Source organism: Eptesicus fuscus, chromosome 4, assembly GCF_027574615.1.
Source record: "Eptesicus fuscus isolate TK198812 chromosome 4, DD_ASM_mEF_20220401, whole genome shotgun sequence".
NCBI lineage: Eukaryota > Metazoa > Chordata > Mammalia > Chiroptera > Vespertilionidae > Eptesicus > Eptesicus fuscus.
Window position 1 is genome coordinate 71762892 of NC_072476.1, and position 22501 is coordinate 71785392.

A 22501-nucleotide genomic window follows, 5' to 3' on the forward strand; every position below is an offset into this window, starting at 1 on the left:
GGAGTGGAAGATAGGGGACTTGAGACTTGAGCTGAACCTTAAAAGTTAGGTAGGATTGATGCTCCCAGATATTGGGTGCTCATCTTTGCTTTCCTCAATCAAGTAGTCCAGTTATTTTGTTAACTTTGTCTTCATTTTCTTGGCTATATGGGAGTGTTAAGATGGAATGTGCTAGACAAAAGGACAAAAATAGGAACTATTTGGTGGCAAGGAGCTGATTTGCTAGGCTAGAGCATTGGGTTTCTGTGGACACGTGCTGACATAGGAGATGAAGCCTGGGAAAGTAGTTTTGGGTTAGATTATGAATGCCCTTGAACCGTGGTCAGCAAACTGCAGCTTGCGAGCCACATGCAGCTCTTTGGCCCCTTGAGTGTGGCTCTTCCACAAAATACCATGGCCTGGGCGAGTCTATTTTGAAGAAGTGGCGTTAGAAGAAGTTTAAGTTTAAAAAATTTGGCTCTCAAAGAAATTTCAATTGTTGTTCTGTTGATATTTGGCCCTGTTGACTAATGAGTTTGCTGACCACTGCCTTTGAATGTAAGGCTGAGGAGTTTGGACTTTCTTTTTAAAATAGTAGGAACCCATTAAAGGTTTCACATGTATTGCTCAGTGGTGGAGGAAACCTTCAAAGTGGCACAGTTGTCATAATATACAAATGTCAGTTTCTTATGAATTTTCCTGAGTGAAAATATTAATACTTAAAGCTTTTTTAAAAAAACGTATCTCTGACTTCACTAAGTATCAGAGAGACTAGATTTTCTATCTCCTGAATTTTCTCATTCCTTTTATTATATTTTCATCTGTACTCTGTAATCCAACCCCTGTGTGTTCTGTCTTTTCCATGTCCTGAGGAATTTTGTTCCAATATTAAACCCCTTCACTCCTACATAAACAGCTGAGGTCTCATCCTGCTATCTTCAAAATGTAGAAGTTAATTCAAAGAAAATTTTTGTCCTCCTGTGTTCTTTAATGTTATTTCTCTCCTTTATTTCATTCTTTCCTTGGAGGAGCTCATCCTTTTCATGACTTCATTCATGTCCTCTCTCCACTCCATAGTAATCATGCTGCCTTCTCAACAACACTCCCTTTTCCTATCCTGAATTTTCAGCCTATTCATTCATTTGGTATGACCTTCCCTTTATTTGGATAGGTTTATGTTTTTGAAACTTTCTTCATTTTCAGTTACTATTGATCTATGTCCTCTTTCTCTGAATTTCTGTGACAAATTATAATCTGAACTACTTATTATATAGTACCTTATCACACAGCCTTTAATTGATGCCCTAATTGTTTCAGCAACTGAATTAGAACCTTCTTGAGGGTAGGGACCATACGCATATAGACGACACTCAATAAATGCTTATGTATGGATCGATTATATCTTGTTTCATTTACAGATCTGAAGCCAGTGTTTATCTTGGAGAATTCAGACTTTTTTTGGTAGCCATTTGTGTATAAATAATGGGACAAGTATAAGTGATTAAGTAAAATAGATCTGACAGGACTTCTGACAAAATCTTAAAACTAGTACTTGAAGAATAATATGGTAAAATATAGAAGATACTCTGGGAATTCATGTATATTACAAAAATAGCTGTAATAGTTCTGTAGTTGGGCAGTATTGAAGTTCTAATTATTAAAATACTAGATATTGGTCTAGTACTTATATTTTTAGCACTTACATATTTCTATGTGACTATAATCAACACGTAAAATAAAATTTCTCATGGAAAATGATATGGAGTCTTACATTCAGATCCAAAGAATCTAAGGTACACATTTTACAAACACAGGTGTTGCTTTAATTTGGCCATGTCTCTTCTCCTTGAAGTTCCTGTACTCAGTAGTTTTAAATTTCTTTACAGATGTTTCTATACTTTGAAGATCATGGACTAGTGACATGCTCTGCTGATCATCTCATTATTTTATGGAAAAACGGAGAACGAGAATCTGGATTGCGCAGTTTAAAATTATTTCAAAAATTAGAGGAAAATGGTGACTTGTATCTTGCTGCCTAGTTTAAGGAATTTAGAATACATGTGCGTGAACTTTAACATCAAATATAGTGTAATACTCTGAAAATCATTAACATGTACTCAAATGTGTAATGTACTTTTTTCTTGTTACTTTATAAATTCTGATTGTTTGAATTCTTTTTTTGGGGGGGGGCGGGCAGAAGGGGGACATGCAAACCAGCAACAAGTTGCTTCTTACATGTGAGTATATCCTCCAAAGAATATACCACAAGTATTTTAGCAGTGAATTTTCAAAAGGTGAAGTTTTCAGATCACAATACAAGTATCTGTTGATACAGAATTAAAGTATACCATAGTGTCCTTATAGACAATTTAAAAATTTTTATGCTTTAGAAAATTTTACACCAGAAATTATGAGTTTGTGGTAAATGAGTATAGCATTCAGAACCTCTTTCTTTGTTTAGTATAATCTTATTACCTTTAATTAAATTCTTATTCATTATTAGATTTTTTTTAAAGAAGCATATAGTTTCTTTCATTTAGTCTTTGGATTTTGAAATACCTTTGTTCTCCAAAATGAATAGCTTACATATCCTTTTTCATCTTTAAAATTTTATTTAAGGAAATAAGTATACATGATAATTATAGAAGGTGTTTTGGGAGGAAAAACCCACTGAAGAAGAGGTAGGATGTAGCATAACTTGAATGTAAACCTTGAGCTCTCCCGAGAACTTTCTTCCTGTAAGAAATGGAGAGTGCATAATTGCACATGTGCTGCTGAAGCGGTAAGTGCTGTTCTATGAGGTTCAAACAGAACAGTAAAGTTGTGGTATTAATTACAAGTGTTTTATTCTTTGGTTATCATTAGAGCCCATTTGATTAAGAATCCTTGTGATAAATTTAAATATATCCCTTCTATAAGTTCCTCTCATCTTTAATAACTATCAAGGTTCTAGAGAGCAAATTTGAATCTCTGGTGCAAACTAATTTGTTAAATAATTTTTTATTTTTAGTTCTAGCTACTAAAGTTCCTATAAACTCCAATCAGTAGGAATCTTATGAGGATGTATTTTTCTCCCCAGTGTGAATTGGCCTGAAGAGCTGTTGGCTAGATTAGTACTACACTAGCCGCTGCCCTCATACATGCCAGGGTGAGAGTAGGTGAGTAAAGTGTTCCAGTCAGAGACGACAGTCCAAAGTGCCTGGTTCATCTTACCATTGACTCAGAAATGAAATGCTTGAGACAGGCTTCACTTAGGTAGTTTCTTGCAGTGGCCACTGAGATTTAATCATCTTCATCACCCACCGGCTTTATATCAGAGCACTGTTTCTCCCTTTTGGTACTAAAGGATAAAAATTAAGAAGTGTTCCACACATTAAAAATGGGCGAGTTTAGTAGTGGAGTTATTCTTAAATTTAAACTGTTGATGAAAGAATTCTAGTAAAGTAAGTGCAAGGTGACGGATATGTCAGAGGACTGATCCTTCTCAAAGAAAACTTTCTGCAGATTTATTTGTTCATCACACACACACTCTTGATGGAATCTTTATAAATTGTTTTTACTAGTTTTTACCTTTGACAGTTGCTTCCACAACTGCCTCCAAAGACCAGAAGAGCTAAGGTTATCTATGCCAGACCAGTGCCATAATGCTATGAATGAGAAACCTGAGGCCCAGAGAGGTAAGGCCTTGCAATGTGTTAGCTCTGTTCCCTTATCATCATTGAGCAGCATTAAAGACAAATCAAAGATAAAGGCTTATATGACTACCATGTGAGAAAAAGCAAATAATGTTCAGTTATTTGTTTTAATTTATAATGAAAATGGCTTTATAGATAAATATATTAAAATCTATTACCCCCATTACAAAATAGAAGAAGGATGTTATCCAACAACTTATTTGTGGCATATTTGAGGAATCGCAGAAATAGCTTTCTAATCTTTTATCCTGAAGTTGGGAGCATCCCAGCAACAGGCAGACATACATTTTGGTCTGAGTGCATCAGATGGTTGTTCAGTTTGATTAAATATCTCAGAATCATTTTTAGGCTTTAATTTACTCCATTACTAGCTAGTGGTTTTTCTTTGGAAATTTTACATTAGGTCAGGAGTTTGTAAAATTGTCTTCTTGAATGGTTTATGACATATTCGGTGTGAGAAACTCATCATTTTTAACTGCTTTATTTCCTAATCTGTTCTGGGTTAGTAATTTGTGATAGTATTCTATTCACATGGAGTAATACAAACCCCAGGTGAGTTTTGGGAGCAAATACTGCCAGGGCAAATTGATCTATTATATACTCTAGTTTTCTGCCATAAAAAACTGTGTCTAGAGGGAAGCCTCCAACCCACTCACTGGACTTGGTTTTTGCTTTCATGAATGCCCTAATTTATAAGAATACAATTATGTACATTTTTTTCCATCTTAGTTTTTAATGCTATTTTAGTTGCAAGTAACACTATGTAGAGTGCCTTATTAACCTCATTCTCTGGCTGTATTCATAGCACAATCAAGAGCCTAAACTTTGGAGTATCCCTTTCATTTCTCTTCAAGTGAGGTTCTGATTGAATAGGTAAGGCTTGTTCTTTGCCCACAAGACTCTTGAAGGCAAGCAAATTTTAAATTGGAAGTAAAGAATGATTTAAATTATAGCGTTATTTGTTCTGGTGCAGATAACCTAACTTTTTTTGTGGTTTAGTAGTAATAATATGACTTCTCTCTATATTAGATAGGATTGCATTTTCCTAAATTAATATAGCTCCCCTCAACACAGTGTTTTAGTAAACAACTCAGGATAGGAGGCAATTATAGTAGTTTATATCCATCTGAAAGACCACATCACATTTCTAATAAAATGACTATTTGGAGGAATGCATTATTTAGGTAGCAACTCAGAAGATTACACAATAGTAGATTACATACACTGATAAAGAGCAGAACTATACTAAAGCTTTAGTACCTGGCAGTCTTAAAGAATTTGAGTTTAATATGAAATTAATTTGACATTCCACTGAATAAGCTGCAATAGAAAATGTGGTGCAGCTGATAGATGTCAGGAAAAGATTGTCCTCGTCGCAAGCAAGCTTCTGAAGCCTAGCCAAATTATCTAGCTCCTTAAATGGGATTCTGATACCCTGAATTCTGAAAACAAAGTGTATGACTCATGAAATAAAGGACACTAAACTGAAATTTTGAAATTATGAAAAATTTAGGTTAAAAAGGAGGTAAAATAAAATATAGCTGTTGGAAATGGAAAATGGCTGTAAGAATTTAGTTACAAGTATCTCACAAAAACATTTTCATCATTTACATAATGCAGCATTATAATACAACGCTAGCTGCTGTCCTGACTAAGCAAGTTTTCTTACCTAAAATAATTTAGATATACTTCTTTGCATGGAATTGCCATATATGTTTCCATTTTTTGTATAAAACATTAAAAAAATATTGGCACATTATGTAATGATAAGACATTTTTTCCCATGTATTAATTCCAAGTGTTCTGCATTCCAATTTTCGTTTGAAAAAAGTAACTAGCTACTGATTCAGTTAATTCAGTCTCTGTTTATACCTCTTAAAAATGCAGCATGGAGTACAAAGAATTTGGAAGAAAAATGAAGATATTTTGTTTACTGAGTTTATAATACATAGAGAAGGGTTGACTGATAAAAGGAAAAATATTCAAGTCCGACTTCATGTAGATCACAGAAAGTTGTGAAAAGAGCTGTATAAAAATATGCACTTGTGCTTTAGAAGCTTTAGCATACAATTAATAGTATTTACTGTTTCCCGATATGTCTATTTTCTAATATATTTACACATCTTGCAATATTTTTACATCATTAAAGGAAAATGGCATGATTGCAAATACAGATAGGTTAAAAACATATGAACCTTGAAACGTCCCAAATCCCCTCCCCAAATATATACATAGAGATGGTACATGATACAACATACTTGATTTATATCCAGAAAATTTAGATTGATTTCATAAAAATTTTCAACAGCAAATGTATATAAATTTTTTCTTTTTTTAAAAAAGCTTGTCCCAGGGCATTCAGATTTAATGGCTTTTATATAATACTATAGTGCCTTGTGACTGCCTCTGTTAACCAGAAGTAAGGGGATCTCATAGAGTCCCCCCAAACAAAACGTCACTCCCTTCCCCATCACGGATGGCTTTCTGTTAAGATGAATTCCTTTTCTAGGAGAGAGGGATATAGGCAGCTGCTACCAGACTCGAAGGCACTCGACAGGCCAAGGCTGGGTTCTAACTTGGGTGTCATAACATCAATCAGAAGAAACACTTAGCCAGTGAAGCTAACTGGTTTATCAATAATTTGGTCCTAGTTCGTTTTATATATAGTTTTTCTTAGATAGTATGAATCCTCCAGACCGAAGCTCTTGAGGAAAATAGTCAAGCTAAACAGTGATGGTGATTTTTATGGTAAGATATGAGCTGAACACTGTCTAAGCTACTTGGTCACCATCCAGGGAGATGGGCTCAGAGGCAGCAAGTCTCTGCTGTGTATGTCCTGCTAGTTACAGTCATTCATCTCCATGGTTGATGAGGGCACTCAGGGTGACAGCATGGCAAAGGGTTTTGCCATGGGTTTGTTCTGTCACTGACTTTATAAAGAACATATTTTTTTTAATGGAGCCTAACTTTGTAAAAATAAAATCTGGGGACTTGATTCAAAGTCAAATATTAGACATTAGCTCCTTGACCTACACTTGTCATTTTCATTATAAAGGAAAGCCTCTTGTTTACACTACTGTGATTCACATGCCCTTGACAGAAAGAGGTCCCCTTCTCTGTCTTGGCTTTAGCTGTCAGATGGAAGCCTCAGACTTTTGCACTTCAGGTCATCTAATGTCTTCCAGTGTTTGTAGTTATTGGCCAAATGTTGCATCAGTGCTGGCAGATGTGCAAAGGCTGCAAGGACATAAAAGAATCAAAAGAAGCCTGTTAAGTTAGATCCCAGGGCTCTGTGGGACAAATTTGGGATCAGAATTGCAGAAGTACCCTAGTTTAGACCTTAGGCTGCACGTGAACACACAGCATTAGTTTCTGAAATACAAATAGGTCCTTTTCATTAAAAACTGAAAAGCCATTACCAAAAGAATCTGTGAGAGTAGACTTTTAATACATTTTGTGTTCTTACTGAAGTTTTTTCCAATGCTAGAATAAAACTGCTTTAAACTTTAGAAGAGGTCCTTGGAAGAGGTAAAGACTTATTTATCCATTTATCAAACATTCATTGAGTCTTTGGTATACAAGCACCCCACCATACCTGGCCACAGGCAGCTGACTTTTAAAAAAATACAAAAACATTTCATTTATACCTTTAGGCCCAGTCTATGTTGTTAACGGTAATCATCATAAAGGATAATATTAGTGTAGTTGACAAAACAGGAACTATCTTACCATCCCAAGCATCGAACATGTCTGTTATGAAGTAGTCAATGAAGGAAATTTGTGACTTGGGGATGCTACAGGTATTCCGGTCAAACACTGGCATCACCACAGGTAGTCCCTGTCTCTTCTCTTCATCAGTCTGTAAGACATAACACTCACAGGGCTCTAGGGCACATACGGAACTATGACAGTGCGATCTAGTGTCTCAGAACAACCCTGAGAAAATAGGTCATCATCCAGTCGTGTATATGAAGAAATAGGCTCAGCAATGGGGCATATATAAGTCAATTACCTGATGAGATGCAGTAACTAAATTCAGGTCTTACTGTCCAGTCTCTTATGCTATACCACCACCCCTCCTGAAGCATTGATCATCTTGGGGTTCATACCCCCATTTCTGAGATCTATTTTCACTATTGCAAGGTCAAGACTATTTTCAAAGTAATACTAATAACATGAATAATACGAATTGACATTTACACTGAGAGTACAGAAGTAATGATGGGTAAAACTGCTGATACCTTAGCATAATTGTACCACCAGTCATTGTATTATTCACTGTCACCTGCTTGCAGTTTAAAAAGAAAGCCAGTTTCACTTAGAAACATCCTCACTGAAGCAGTAAGAATTAATCTTTCGCCGAAACCTGTTTGGCTCAGTGGATAGAGCGTCGGCCTGCGGACTGAAAGGTCCCAGGTTCGATTCCGGTCAAGGGCATGTACCTTGGTTGCGGGCACATCCCCAGTAGGGGGTGTGCAAGAGGCAGCTGACCGATGTTTCTAACTCTCTATCCCTCTCTCTTCCTCTCTGTAAAAAATCAATAAAATATATATTTAAAAAAAAAATTAATCTTTCTAAATTTGGGCCTTTGAATTACATCTTTTTAATACTCTGTGACAAAATACTCATAAAGCCCTTGTGCTGCATTCCACGTGATGCTGGCTGTCTTGTGGGAAAGCACGCATGCAGTCCAGCTGAACCAGCCTTTTTCCTCCGGGAAAACTGTTTTTACTCGAAAGAGTGACTGACAAGCTATGTTTGTGTACCGGATTTGGGTACTGGTCATGCAGTTCGCTCAAGGTATGTGTAAATCTGAGTATTTTGCACATTGGCGTATATGTTTACATGTATAATTCACTGAGCTGAATATTAAGATCCATATTTCCTGGTGATATGTTGAGCCCGAGGCCAGCAGATCAGAGGTCTCATTTGTAACTTTTGATTTTTAGGTCACATTGTCTTGTGAACAGTAGTACATTCCTTTTTGGGAAAAGGACACCTAAACAAGGAGCTACATTAAAGAACTCTTAAGTGGTTCTTTGCCATTTCCTGTTCACACACTTGGAGAATAACTAGGAGTAGGAGTTCAAGTCCTCTCTGTGGGTCCTGGAAGCCCATTAACCACCTCCGACCAGCTGTGGACTCAGCTTGCTCATTTCAGGTTAGTCGATCCAGCTGCCGTGAAATGTCCACTGTTGTTCAAAGATTAGTTGGGTGTTTTTTCCCTCTTCTTTCTGGCAAGCCCAGAACTGCCTGTCCTACTTTTCTTCAATTCAGGGGCTCTCCTCCCAGCCTTGAAGGTTGCAGCTAACTTACTGGGTCCTCAGCTGGCCAGTCCTCTCGCTGGCCCTTTCAGATGTCATCAGCTCGTTATTAATAGCTGATGTACCTCAGAGGTACTAGTACATTGCACCCATGGAGACCCTCCCCCTGCATTACTTGTAGCTACTAGTGCGTTTGTCTTCCTGCCGCACATACACACACATATCAGTCCTCAGAGCCTCTTCCCTGGAAGGACGCCTATATTTCAGATGGCATCTTGCAGTCTACTACTTTCTGGATTTTTCTCTCTTAACTCTTCTTTGTACTGCCAAAGTGAACTAGATATTGTTGCTCTCCTTACATAAAAATTGTGATTTTCCCTCTCCTTACTAATTTTGCTCATAATGCTTTGTTCTCCCAGAAAGTCCTTTCTTATTTCCACATTTCTAAATCCTTAACAAAACAGCTCCAACATAATTTCCACAAAGCCCCTCTTTTATCTAGGAAAAAAAAAAAAATCTTTCTGAACTCTCTTAGCACTTAACATAGACCTCCCTTAGAGATTTTTTTTTTTAGCTATTGTGTGGACCTATCTATTTCTACATCTTTCCTCTACTACATTATGAGCTATCCATGGCTTATGTCTGTTTTCCCCATAATGAACCATGGTGATAATAACCTAGTGAATGAATGATTTTCCCAGTTTTTTTGAAAGCTCAGGATCTAACAATTTGAGGATGAAAAGACACTTCCAAAGGCTAAGTTTATTTCTCTTCCCCCAGAGAGACTTTGGTTGGTGACCAGCCACGTCAGTCTCTTGAGGGAGCCAGAGGTTCCTTCCAGGGAGGAGTCATGTACTGACAGTGAGAATCCCTGGAGTGCTATGCCACCAGACCATTCCAGGAGAGAGGAAAAGCTTCCCCACAGTGGCCATATACCTGTGCGAAGTACTCCTCAGAGATCCTCCCGGCCCATTCGATGCAAAGGTCCAGGGGGCGGCACGGGTTGGCCACATCAGCACATTTAATCATCATGCGCTTGATCAGGATTTGGTTCTCAGGGAAGTTCTTCCCAATAGGGTTACATTCACAGTCGCTGCCCTCATTCTGGAAAACATTGCCAGATGAGGGTTAGTTCAAGATGATGGTGGGTCCACAAGGGCTAACTGACAAGACATTAGATGGCCTCACTAGGGCACACTGAGGCATGACTGTGACTCAGAGAAGGCAGTTGTCCCGTCAGTAATTTCATATATAATAACTTGATATATTCTTAACTCTCAAGCAACATAAAAACCTAAGAGTGTACAAGGTCAACGTTCCTGTCACCACCCACCTACTTCCTCACTTCCATCCTCTTCCCAGAGGGGACTGCTATACTCAGTTTTGTTGTTTTGTTTTTAGTAATTTGGTTTGTAATCTTAAAGGAGAAGAGCTTTTCTTCCAGTTTTACCAGGAAATGTGTAAAAGCAAAATTTTGTTTTTTAATACATTCAAGATGGGGGAATAACACATACGTGTGACCCTTCAATCATTTCTTCATTTACTTCTAGTTATACCTGCCAGCTCCCTCTCTCCTGTGCCTTCTCTCTCCTACTCACCCACTTCTTCCTACTTTGTTTCTTTCTCTTAGTGGATGTGTCCACATATGCTTTCCTGTCTGTTCTTCTGACTGGGTAGTACAGAGTGTGAACCATATAAGCTTTGGGGGTTCTAGAAGCAAAAGGTGGGCCAGGGTAGGAACAGGTATGTTCAGCATGTTTAAAAAGACTGGTCATACATGTCAGTGGTTATGAACTAAGCGGCCAGGTCCGTGAGTAGGCTTTCATGAATGCAATAACACACCTGTTATATGCAAAGTCTGGAAGATTGATTGCTATTCTCTACCTTCAAAGACACCATTAAATTGATTGTGTGAAAACAGTTAATTAGCTCTCCAGAGCTCTGCCAAGCTGAAGGACGGCATGACATTTAAGGGTTGTTTGTATTGTTTTGAGACTGAGCCTATTTATTAGACCATCAACGGGCAGAATTATGTTCTGAAGGTTCTGGTTTTGATTACTTAGCATTGGGAAGATACCGCTTATAATAGTTACTTCAGTAAGTAATAAATCTTATTTGGATAGATGACCTTCCCAACACTAAATTCTATGATTCTCTATAATTTTCCCTCCTAAATCCCCAGATCCTTCCCCCACCCCCATAAGTCCTCTGTGGAAGGAGAGACCCTGGCAGTGTGCTGTGGAACCCCTGGGACATGGGACACAGGTGAGGTGGACACTGTCCTTCCATCCAGGCTGTTCTGTGATAGGGTCCTGCACACGTAGTCTCCTTACTGATCGTCCAGTTACGTTTAAGACATCCACTATCCACATATGCAACCTCTCCCGCTCAACAGGAGTGAGGAAAAAGCTTTTCTAACTTCATGGGCTATGAACAGCTTCATGGTTTCAGAGGGCAGTTTATCTCATTTTAAACAAGAGATGTGAACTTTCTATCCATGTTCCCCAATCTCAAGTTTATAGGGGTCCAAGGTACATCGGTAAATTTTAGAGGAAAAACAACTTGGGCTTTTGTTTGCAACTAGTCACTTCCAATTGGGCTGTATATAGTCTTTAGGTACTGATATGCTTTTAATGCAAACCAGCAGGAATAGAGATCTTTAAAACACCCTACATTGAGGTCTAACAGGTCAAAGAACAGAATTAGAAAGGGCATGGATCTCTTAAATAGAACCATTTATGCTGGTGTGCTGCTGGCAGGCTCCTTCCATCCTATTCTTTGGGTCTACCTCCTTTTGTCACCACTGGTTTTATCCAGGGCCTTTCCTTTAAGGAGCTCAGAGTTGCCGTAGACATTGTCAATCTATTCTTGGCCCCGAGGAAAACAAGTGGTCAGTACTTTCAGCTCTTTCTTACCAATTTCAAGCAAATAACCATGCTGCATTCAAGAGAGAGAAAATGCTTTGAGGCCAGAGTAGGCTCTAATAGAAATATACTCTGATGTATCTATTACATGAGAAATGCTTACCTCAGCTGCCATTGGCTTGTTGATGCTGTTCACAAATTTGTTCACATGTTCAAAGTGTTTTGTCATCTCTGTTGCTAAAACCATGTCAATAATAGCCTGGCGCAGTGTTCGATAATGGTTCCTAAAATAACCAGAAGACAGAGAGCCCTGTTCACATCATGTCCCGAATTAGAACTGTTCTGCTACAGTTTCATCTCACTTCCCACAATTTAGGAGGGAGCTGAGCACAGAGTTAAGAAATGAGTGCAAATCACAATAGTTTACCTGTTCATCTTCCCATGAAACCAGAACTTGCTGACACTGTTCCATTTTCCCCAATGATAGTTCACCCTTCCTCATGTGACTTATGTCACATGGTAGACACTTACTTTACAAGGTGATTCCTTTGTACCTTCTCTTGGCAACATCAAAACAGTGAGGTCGAGGTGGAAGGAAATGACAAGTTCCTTCCCTACAAGGCTGGTATAGCACCTCATGAGCTACCCTATGGCATGCAGTGCAGACATCATGATTCTCAGTATAGAGAATGATTAGTGGGCTTTGGTCCTGTCCAAAACGGCCACACCTCAGAAATGTCCCTGGGTTCAGACAGCCCATAGCATGTATTAGGCTTTTGGTTTATAGGATTAATATGTAAAAAACACATATTAATACAGGTTTTATTGGTCTAATAATTGTATACTGGCTGTATTGCCAATAATTACATTTCTTGCACCAGTCATAACACATAGGGTTAGGTAGATGGTTTGGAATTTGAATATTACTGGACAGCAGTATCTATATTAACTATTCACATTTTGGACAGGACCAAGTTTCCAGGACCTTTTGGTGTGGATCACATATCACCATGAATGTTTTGGACAGGACCAAATGCCCTGCAAGACTGAATTATTTCTTCCTGTGATGGCATTATAAGAAGGTTTTCTCATTAATTAGTAATCCTCTGAATTATAATTAGAAGTTGTAATGGATGGAATAGCAATCCTGCCCCAAATTACTGTCCAGTTCCTTTCATCTTCTTGCAGCTGAATAAAATTGGCTATTGGAAAGAATTCTTTCTGTAAAAGTTTTAAAAACAACCCTTGAGACTGACGAGTGGGCTTGAGGCCTAGGTGAGCTCTGTGCTCTCTGTACACTGCCCTCTCCCAGGAGCCTTCTTCCCCAGTCTGGCTGGTGTTCTGTGGGAAATAAACAGAGCCTGACTGCAGGGTTGCGGCAGGAGGAATTGCTCCTATCTGTTCACACTTGGCCAACTCTCCCCAGAAGAGAGGACAACAATTAAGGGAAACCTGTCCAGTGCTTGGGCTCCAGCAGCCCTGCTGGGACCTGTAGATACCGTCTCCTCGTGAGTTAGGATTTTAAGTGGCCAAAAATTGAGCTGGGGAAAGACAGGGAAGGATACATTTTCCTTGAGTTACACAAAAGACAGATGTCCTCCTGCAAGGGTAAAAAGATCTATTATAGTTATTAGTACTGTAGTCAATATTCACAGAGTTGCTGTGTATAAAACATTTTCATGAACTCATTGAAGACGAAATGAGATTCAAAAAGATGAAAGCAGCCTGAAAAGTACAATTAAGTTCATAAGGGCAAGGTTATTATTTTACTAACTGACACAACGGTACAAAGTGTTCTTACGTCCCCTTCTCCTTCCCCTAAGAGGAAGCTAAGTACTTGGAGAAGTTAGGGAAAACTGAGTATCCTACTTACACTTCACAAACCTGAGCACAGGAGCCCAAGTACAACCTACCTGTCAATGTTCTTGAAAATGTTGCATTTGCTGTCCTTGACTGTCAGCTGGAAGGCCAGGGCCGTGTGGTGACTCTCCAAGACGGCCGTGTCATTGTAGAGCACTGCAAGTTCACTGCCTGCGTTGCAGAGGAAAGAGTTGGTTCTTCCTGGGTGGTCCACATCATGGACTGTGGCAGCAATCAGCGCTGCCACCTCATCCAGCTGGTCCAGGCTTCCCTGGGGTGAGGGGAGGCAAGGTTGAGCATTACCCACTTGACGTAGGAGACTTTTACCCATCCTTGTCTCTCGGGTGGGGCAGACTTGGGGAGTTGGGATTAGAAGAATGTTCTCCCCAGTCCACTGAGCCTTCTCTGACTTCCTCGAAGCTGAGAGGCTGTCTACCACACATTGCATCACCTTGCTGTGCTGTGAATTATCTGGAGGGATAAAATGGATACCTAATTTCCCCCCCGCTGTCCCCCCCCCCCCAAATCCATTTACTCCCGTTCTTGTGTAGGAAGAAGGCAAACAGGCCTTTTCAATGCCTGCCATGTGGTATTGCCATGATTCTCTCCCAGGAGTGGCAGAGCAGAAAGTGACCTATAACCACAGATATTACTCATTTTATTTGCATACTTCTGAAAAGAGTGAGAGTGTGGCAGTAAATGGCACAGATTTAACACAGCTCTACACACAAAGGTAAAAAGATTAGAACCAAACAGTACAAGAGGATCAAGAGTGAGCAGAATTTTCCCAGGAAAACTGAGGTGAAGGGGGCTCTTGCTATTAAGGACAAAATACAGCTCTGGGCTGGCAGGTGGTAAACGCAAAAAGGGTAGCCCTCTTTCTAAAGCTCTCATTATAAAAGAACACGAAGCAGAGATCAGGGGATACAAATGCTTTCTCAGTTCACAGCTTTAGGAGGGAGTTATCAAATGGGCTACTGTTATATAAGACACTGTCCTTTATGAATTCATTCATTTGATAATCACTTATTGGATGCTGACTGGGTGCCCAGCTGCCATGCAGAGGGCTGGAGCTACAGTGATCGTCTCTGCACTAATGGAGTTGATAATTTATTGGGGAAGACACAAATTAGTAAAACAAAAATAAAACCACAAAAAACCCCCACACCAATAAAAGTAACTGATTATGAGATGTGCTAAGAAGGGAGTTAGATGCTTTGAGAGTGTAACCATGAGGCCTGGTCTAGTTTAGGGCAGGGCTGTCCATGTGGCTTTCTGTGGTGATGGGAATGTTTATGTCTGCACTGCCCAGTACAGTAACCTCTAGTCACATGTAGCTACTGGACACTTGAAGGTGACAGTGTAACTGAAGAACTGAATTTTTCATTTTAGTTAATTTTTAGTTAAATGTAAATAGCCACATGTAGCTAATGGCTGCTGTATTGGATAACACATGTCCAGCAGGTGGGCAGGGATGGCTTCTCGAAGGAAGTGACTTTTATGCTGAAACCTGAAGGATAAGCAGGAATTACCTGGGCAGAAGTGTCAAGGGAGAGAGCCTGCCAGGCAGAAACAACAGCCTACATGACGCTCCTGAGGTGAAACAAAGAGCATCATTGAAGGGTAGTGAATGAGGGGGAAGCGATCCCCAAGATGAGGCTGGAGGGGTGGGCATATTTGCCTATTCCCAAGTTGCTCTCATAGGCTCTGGGAGGAAAAACTACTCTAATACTCACAGGTAAGGAATAATGGGCCTGAAGCTCAGACCTGAAAGCTTTCTTGAAGCTCTCCCTACTGGAAGGGAGCCATTTCCATTTCCAATCCTGATCTGGAGCTAGTGGGCAATCCTGGCTTGGCCCCAGTCTACACAAGCAGGTTTCCTAAGCAGGGACAGCAGTCCACGCTCCTCTGTTCAGCTCTTCTCAGAGATTGATTCTGGAACGCTCAGAGCAAGCAAACATGGCCCCATTTTGCTGCTGGTCAGGAAAGGCCGTGGTCACCTGCAGGTGCAGGCATGGCCCAGAGCTGCCCCCGCATGGGCTCCACACTTATTGATTCTACCTGTGCAGTGGGACCCATGGGTCTTCAGCTAGTGCTCCGGGAGTAGGTTCAATCTTGGTTAGAATCTAGGGCCAATTTTAAAATTCTTCAATGAAATAGATTCATGGAACTGGAGTAGACAACACAAAAAGCATCAGATGAGACATGCCTTTCCTTCCAGCTTACCCTGACCTAGACCTGGTACTTTTACAAAGGTACCAACAGGAGGCCATGCCCTGCAGTATTGGTGGGCACTGTCTAATCATGCAATGTCTGATAAATGGGGGAGACGGGGAAGGAAATCTGGGCCTGTTCACGAGCATGTGGGAGAAGCAAGGTCCTTCCTAGGGGAGGAGGATTGTCTGCAGGAGAAGACTTCCCCACCAAACTCGGGAGGCACAGACATTTCTGCATATTTTACCCCTTTGACTAGCAGGAGCTGATCTGAATCATACTCAGGCAGATTGGCCAGACTGGACTCCCTTCCAGATCGGCCTCTGAACAGCTCCTTATCTGGAGTTATTCACTCACATAGGAGAAGACCAAAAGGGTCATGGTTATCCTGACTCCCACTGCAGTGTTCCAGGGAACTGGTAAGTGGGGAGCAGACAGGGTCCATCACAAACTGAAGGGCATATCTATGGCGGGGCTGAGGATGTGGAGCTATGTCACGATGACATTAAGAATTTTAGCTTTAATGTATAAAGAAATTAGGGGTAACAGATGACGTGGGAATTTGGTAAAAACATTTTTTTCTGACTCTTCATCAGTGGCAGCAGGTCTGGTGGAAGAGGCCTCAGGGATAAATCTCACTCGAAGCCCTCACATGGACTAACCAGTGGGCTGCTGACTCAGCCTCTGCACTCAGGAGCCCCTTCCAGCCCAATTCTCCAAGGTTCCTCAATTCTGATTCTCTGGCAGGGGTGACAGAATTAGAAAATATCTTTTGAATTGTAAGAGTATTACTAGTCTTAGACTTGTTTCTATTGTATTTGAGAAATTCAACTAGAGTCTGAATGCATTAGTAGAACTCTCAATGTAAACAAAAATTCTTATTTTAGGGGAGGGAGATAATAAAGTGACTAAGCATTCCCTAATTTGTCAAGCATTTAATCTGTAACTTTTCTAGAGTGGTTCTGCTTAAGTGAGGTTCATCTTTAACTCAAGATTGCAGTAGCTATAGATCACTTGGTTTTGGAGTTATGCCTTAGGCCCTGTCCTCAGTTGGCAGTGGGGACCTCAGCTGTACAATATCCATGCAGTGTAAAACTGAGAATGAGAACCTGGAGTGGGGATCTGGAGTTATCTTAGCTCCTCAAAGGTGCTATGAAAACATAGGCCCATTTCACCTCTGATCACACGTTTTTCTAAAGTAGGAGACAAAAGCTTCATTCTTGGAATACATTCCTTACGTTCTTGCTGATGAAAGCGAATACCAGGATTTGGCAAAACAGAAGAAAATACCCATCTCCCCATTTTGGTGCCATTCCTGTTCCCCCTACCTATCTCACTACCATGCTTCTCCTTAAGTACCAGGCCTTTGAGCTTATATATATCTATATATAATGTCAGGCATTTGCAGATTGATACGAATTTCAGTCTCTATACAGCACTTCTACCAGGGGTATCTACAGTCTAAGCTTCAGTTTTGATTGTAGCAAAGGAATTATAAGCTTCATTGTGCCAATGGTGATAGGAAGAAGGGAAGATGGGGATCTCTTGCCAGCTGTACATGGGGTGTACATAGGGCTACCCTACACATCAGCACCTGTACGTGACAGTATTGGCTTCTAAGTAAGACAAGGGGACAAGGAACTCTGTCAGAATTACACACAGTTATTAATATAAGATATACATATTCATTCCTACACAGTACACACATATGTATGCAAATGTGCAGTGCTGAAAGAGCTCATTACTATCTGGATTATAATTTACCAATGGCCAAATTCTGATCCTAAAACTTAACCACTAGACCTAGTAACCATTTGCTATAATAATTAAATTTTGTCCTCTAAGTAAGTATCACAAAGTAAACACTTGGAGAATGGGTTCATAGATCAGCTAGGCCTGTAGAGGACTCAATAGTGGCATAATGGTTATTTTAGGCATTTGGGGGAGGGGAGGGCTATGAGAAAAGGCTATGTCTTTACAACACCAAAGGACCAATTTTGTAGTAAAAGAAAAAAAAATTGTCTAGGCAGGAAACTAGATCATGATATTAAAGTTCTACCTTCACTCTCTCCTTTCCCAGGAAGAAGGCGGTGGCGTGCAGGACATCTGCGGCATGGGTGGAGTTGTGGTAAGCATTGGAGGAGTGGTAGTTGGCTTCAATCACTTGGAGCCAGGCCCGAAGAGTCGTTTCAGAACAGCGTAAAAATTCACATACTCCAAACCGGGAAAAGACCTTTAAGCCCAGGTAAACCAATGGCCTGGAAAACAGGAAGACAAACCCTGATTCATTGTATTCACTGGTCCAGAACCTGCTTGCGTTGATGATACTGAGGAATGGAGGCATTTTTCTTCTGATGCTTATTCCACATGCATCAGGGCATAAAAACATCTCCACCCCCCGTTAGAACATCTCCTCCGCACTGGCCACTTCTTGCAACTAAGTGCCTCAACGGTGGTCAATCTGAATGACTTCCAGATGATCTCTAAGTCATATGCTCTTCAGTGGCTCTGACAGCCAAGAAAGGTCCCTGGTAGTTCCTCCCCATCTCCGCTTCCACATCAGCTCTGTACTTCCTTTATGACCCCTGAGGCAGTTACTGAGCCTAAGGACAAGAGGAATGGCTTGTGTGGTCCCAGCGAAGTTCTATCATATGTTATTTATTTACAGGTGTGAGGCATTCACATCCTACTAGACTAACACCCCTGGGAGAAATAGCCTCCTACTATAGAAGAGGACTTTCTGAGTCATCTAACCCCTGTCCTGCCTATAGGACGAATAAAAAGAAGTCTCCAGTACACTCAAATTCATTTTGTAAGATGGGGCTTCAGATCTGGGGCTGAGAATACTTGGAGCTCTTGCCTCATTAGCACAAAGGAATGACCTGCATAGATGTGAAAAGGACTCAGCATTTCCTCATCCTGGGTCATCACCAGGCTAATCCCACACCTTACCCACTAATACTCTCTCTCCATAAAGGAGCTCACTCAGGGGCCATAGTCTCTGCTCTGCGATACTCCTCCAGCACAGCACGAAAGGAACAGACTCTGCCAGGGTTCGTGTCTCACTCAAAGTTTCCAATGTGGAGTCTTGAGCTTGGCCATCAGTCCTCTCTGCCAGCAGCCAGAGAAGCTACATACCTTTTATGTGTAACAGCTTCCAACTCAAAGATGTTGAACTCCCAACTTTCCTCATTATCAAGTAATTGAGCGATACACGGGGGGACATCATTGATGGTTATTGGCATTGCAAGGTGACTGTGACTCTGGTGCACATCTGAGCAAACAGATGGGGCGGCGAGGAGGGGAGGAAGAGGGTTAATTGTGGAGTCCTGGGTGCCCTTGAGCATCTGTTATCTTCATCTGCTTCTATAAAGAGTAAGTCTTGAACTCTAAGGGTAGGAAGATGTTCACTTCAGGGCTCTTCTCTTACATTACTAAATCCCAAGGCCCCCAAAGAGAAAAATAATTCAGTTTAACAGTCTGTTTAAACGTATAGAAAATTGCAATCCTTATTCTGACAGTGTTCAGATAAGTAATTTCAATTATGAGACCTGGTTTCAAATGTAGACCATAGACATGCTTAAACTGCAATGAGACCAACAGGAAGTAACACCAAGGTCCTCCCCCCACCAAATAATCACAATACTGGGGACTGCACAGGCTAGAGACAAAAGTGGTTCGATGGCAACTTACTCTTAGTGAACACATACTCGTTTCCTGACAACCTTCTCAGGCCATCCTGGAATAAAGAAAGATGCTATTAGAAGCATGTTGTATATGCCGGCATTATTTTCTCGTTTCTTTAGCCAGAGAGATTTGAATAATGAGTAATCCAGTCAATCTGGAACTCCCAAGATGAAGCTCAAAACTAAATCAGAAAAATAGCTACAAGACACAGGATAGTCTCCCTTCCATGGCTCTTAGCCTCAGGAGGTGGAGAATTGAGAATAAAATGGAAATGACTGCATTCTGTCTCACATCTGGGCTGTGAGTTGGCTCTATTCTCATGCCATCTTTCTCTTCCGGAATGTTGAAGCCACATTTGTGAAATCACGGAAGTGAACTTGCTTTGGTTTGGATGCATGTGATTTTGAAGGGACCCTCCTTACTCTCATAGGGACTATGTTATTTGATTTACTTATCAGGGAGCCAAAGCCATAGGCCACATTTGGGAATTCCTTAATGTAAAGCCTTAAAAAGCTTGAGCTAATTTTTGACTAATATCTGAATTGATTTTTTCCAACTGCATTTTCTATTTAGCAACATGAGCATTGTTGCTAACTTTTAAAAGAAAAGTGTCTGGATTGAGATCTTTGGAGGGACAGCATAGGGAGTGGGCAGGATTCCAATGTTCGGCCTTTACTAAGCTCCTGTACTTGAACTAGTCCCAGATGTTCTTGCATCTCAGTTTCCTACCCTTCATCTACCCGAGTACCTACTTTTTTAGCTTTTATATTTGTTTGCATAATTTATAATTGTTTGTCATCCCTAGAAAGTGTGTGCTAAGGTTTAAAGTGTCAATGAAGGGCTCCTCTGAAGTCACACCTTGGATCTTTAGGCCAAGAGCTTATTTTTTTACAAATGAATAAAAGATAAGTTACAATGGCCCCTCCTCTAAGACAGATATCACAGGGGACTCCTCTGTTTCTTCTCTGCCTTTCTTTCTCATCTTCCCTAATGCTTCATAAAAAGAGGTGGAATCCTGCACTGGTTCCTCATTACCTGGAGAGGAACCCTAACTAAGAATCCTCTGGCTGCAGTGCTGCAGGGGCCGCCCTCCTGAAAGGCCCTGGCTGCCGTCTCTAACTGAAGTCTGCACTGCACTGGGAGGGGCAACCAAGGCCAGCCCTAGGGCCGGGGAGCAGTAATTAGGAGATTGCTCAGATTGCAGGCTCATCAGAGATTTTTAGCTGGAACAAGGAGAAGGGGTCGGAAAGCTAGTCAACGCTCAGTATTGGTGGTAGGGCTAAATGCCAGCCTTTAAAATAAAACTCAGAGATGACTCTTGGACTTTGTTTTTCTCCCAAAGGATTCTCCCACCTCTGATAAGGAGCACAGATGAGTAATTTGAATTTTCTTCACTTGCTGATAGATGATGATTATGGCCAAATAGATGGCAGCAAAACAGGATGTCTTTTGAAATCAGCTGCTGTGGTGGTGTGCTGGCCGGGAGGCCCCTCCCCACCACGCCAGAGCAGCTCCCTCTGCTTTATCCGATCAGAGAGGGAACTTCTACAGAAGCTTTTATTGAAAGAAAGGGTTCTACAGCTAAGATTTTAGAAAATAGTGCTGTAGTCTAAGTACAAACCCTTTCATTTACATAGATAAAGAGCCTGAGATCCAAGGAGACTGGCCATAACCTCAACCGAATACTGTGCCAGGTCAAGGGAAGAAAGACAAGGGCCCTGCATATCAACCAACTGCCTAGGATCACCTTTGTGTAACAGGAATTCTGAAGGACTGTCTCCCATGCTATGGTCAGTCAGCTTTGCAAAGCTCCTATAGAAAGATAAATGCAAGATTCCTTGACTAATGCCACCCACAGAAATTTTGATGCAGATGCTTTCTGGTTTGTCCATACAACAGGTATAAGTACTCTGCAAGTATAGGTAACAGTACATGCTGCATGTAGCCTGGAGCACATTAATCTCTGGTTTGTCCTCATCACTCACAGTCATCAGGCCGCCAACGAGATCACTGGTGTGAGGATCTTCGTCTTTGGTGCCCAGCTGAGGGGAGTACAGTTCTGTGGTCCGTAGAATTTCTAAAACTCTGTCCAAGGCTTCTGCTACTGTAACAGGGCTGTTTTCTTGGGCTGCATTAATTATATTTATAACCTAAGGAAGTAAAGAAAGAAAATATTTGAGGTCATTAGGATTCTACTTCCCATATACTTGGAATCAAAAAAAAATCAGATGATGACACATTGTTTTGAGTGACTGGTGCCTCCACGCCACCACTCCCTTCTAATTGAGGAATGCTGCTCACCCACCCCTTTTGTGTCTCTCCCACCTCACTGACTACATTTCTCCAGGCTCCTCTGCTGGTCATTCTCCTCCAGCTCCCTTACAGGGTGGAGTTCCTCAGGGGTTGATGCTGGGCCTTTCACTCTACAGGCCTCCAGAGATGAGCTCTCATTTCCATGATTTTGGACACATCATTCGTATGCCAAGGGCTCTCAAATTTATATCTCAGCTCTGAACTCTTTTTGACCTTTAGACCTGTGTATTCAATTGCCTACCTGACATATCCATGGGAGTATCTTACATGTCCAAATCCAAACTCATTCTCCTCTCCCCAAAGCAAGCAAGTAAACAAACAAAAAGAAGAAGAAAGGTTTGGGGCTTTGCTCCGTTCTCTGGCTTCCACACTGCAGTAGAAAACCACTCCTGTCCACCCTGTGCTCAAAGTAAAAGTCTGAGAGGCCCTGGTTTCCACATCACCCTTCTTAATTTCCCCACCCTGACAATATAATTAATCACCAAGTCAAACTGATTCTACCCCTAAATATTCCCTGATCTGTTATAATCCTGGTACAGCTCAGACCATTTCTTGCCTGAAATTCTGGAAAAGCTGCCTAACTGGCCTCTTTTCCACTCTTGTCATTTCCAGTCCATTCTCTGCG

General features: G+C 40.9%; 2 protein-coding genes across 12 annotated transcripts in view; one reads left to right on the top strand and one right to left on the bottom strand.

Moving 5' to 3' along the window:
- The window catches only part of WDR41 (WD repeat domain 41), a 130223-nt gene extending 128109 nt beyond the window's left edge, over nucleotides 1-2114 (top strand). For both annotated transcript variants that reach the window (XM_054715138.1, XM_008161959.3), the window contains one exon: nucleotides 1866-2114. In XM_054715138.1, the coding sequence (XP_054571113.1) occupies nucleotides 1866-2018 (153 nt within the window). In that variant the 3' untranslated portion in view covers nucleotides 2019-2114. The remainder of the gene's footprint in view (nucleotides 1-1865) is intronic.
- A 4528-nt stretch (nucleotides 2115-6642) lies between these two features.
- The window catches only part of PDE8B (phosphodiesterase 8B), a 178041-nt gene continuing 162182 nt past the window's right edge, over nucleotides 6643-22501 (bottom strand). For 8 of the 10 annotated variants that reach the window (XM_054715142.1, XM_054715148.1, XM_054715140.1 and 5 more), the window contains 9 exons: nucleotides 21549-21713; nucleotides 19570-19615; nucleotides 19015-19150; nucleotides 17936-18134; nucleotides 13716-13933; nucleotides 11966-12086; nucleotides 9875-10042; nucleotides 7404-7533; nucleotides 6643-6911 (listed from right to left, as the gene is read on the bottom strand). In XM_054715142.1, coding sequence (XP_054571117.1) covers nucleotides 6802-6911; nucleotides 7404-7533; nucleotides 9875-10042; nucleotides 11966-12086; nucleotides 13716-13933; nucleotides 17936-18134; nucleotides 19015-19150; nucleotides 19570-19615; nucleotides 21549-21713 — 1293 coding nt within the window. In that variant the 3' untranslated portion in view covers nucleotides 6643-6801. The remainder of the gene's footprint in view (nucleotides 6912-7403; nucleotides 7534-9874; nucleotides 10043-11965; nucleotides 12087-13715; nucleotides 13934-17935; nucleotides 18135-19014; nucleotides 19151-19569; nucleotides 19616-21548; nucleotides 21714-22501) is intronic. The other 2 variants (XM_054715145.1, XM_054715146.1) reach the window with 2 other exon arrangements.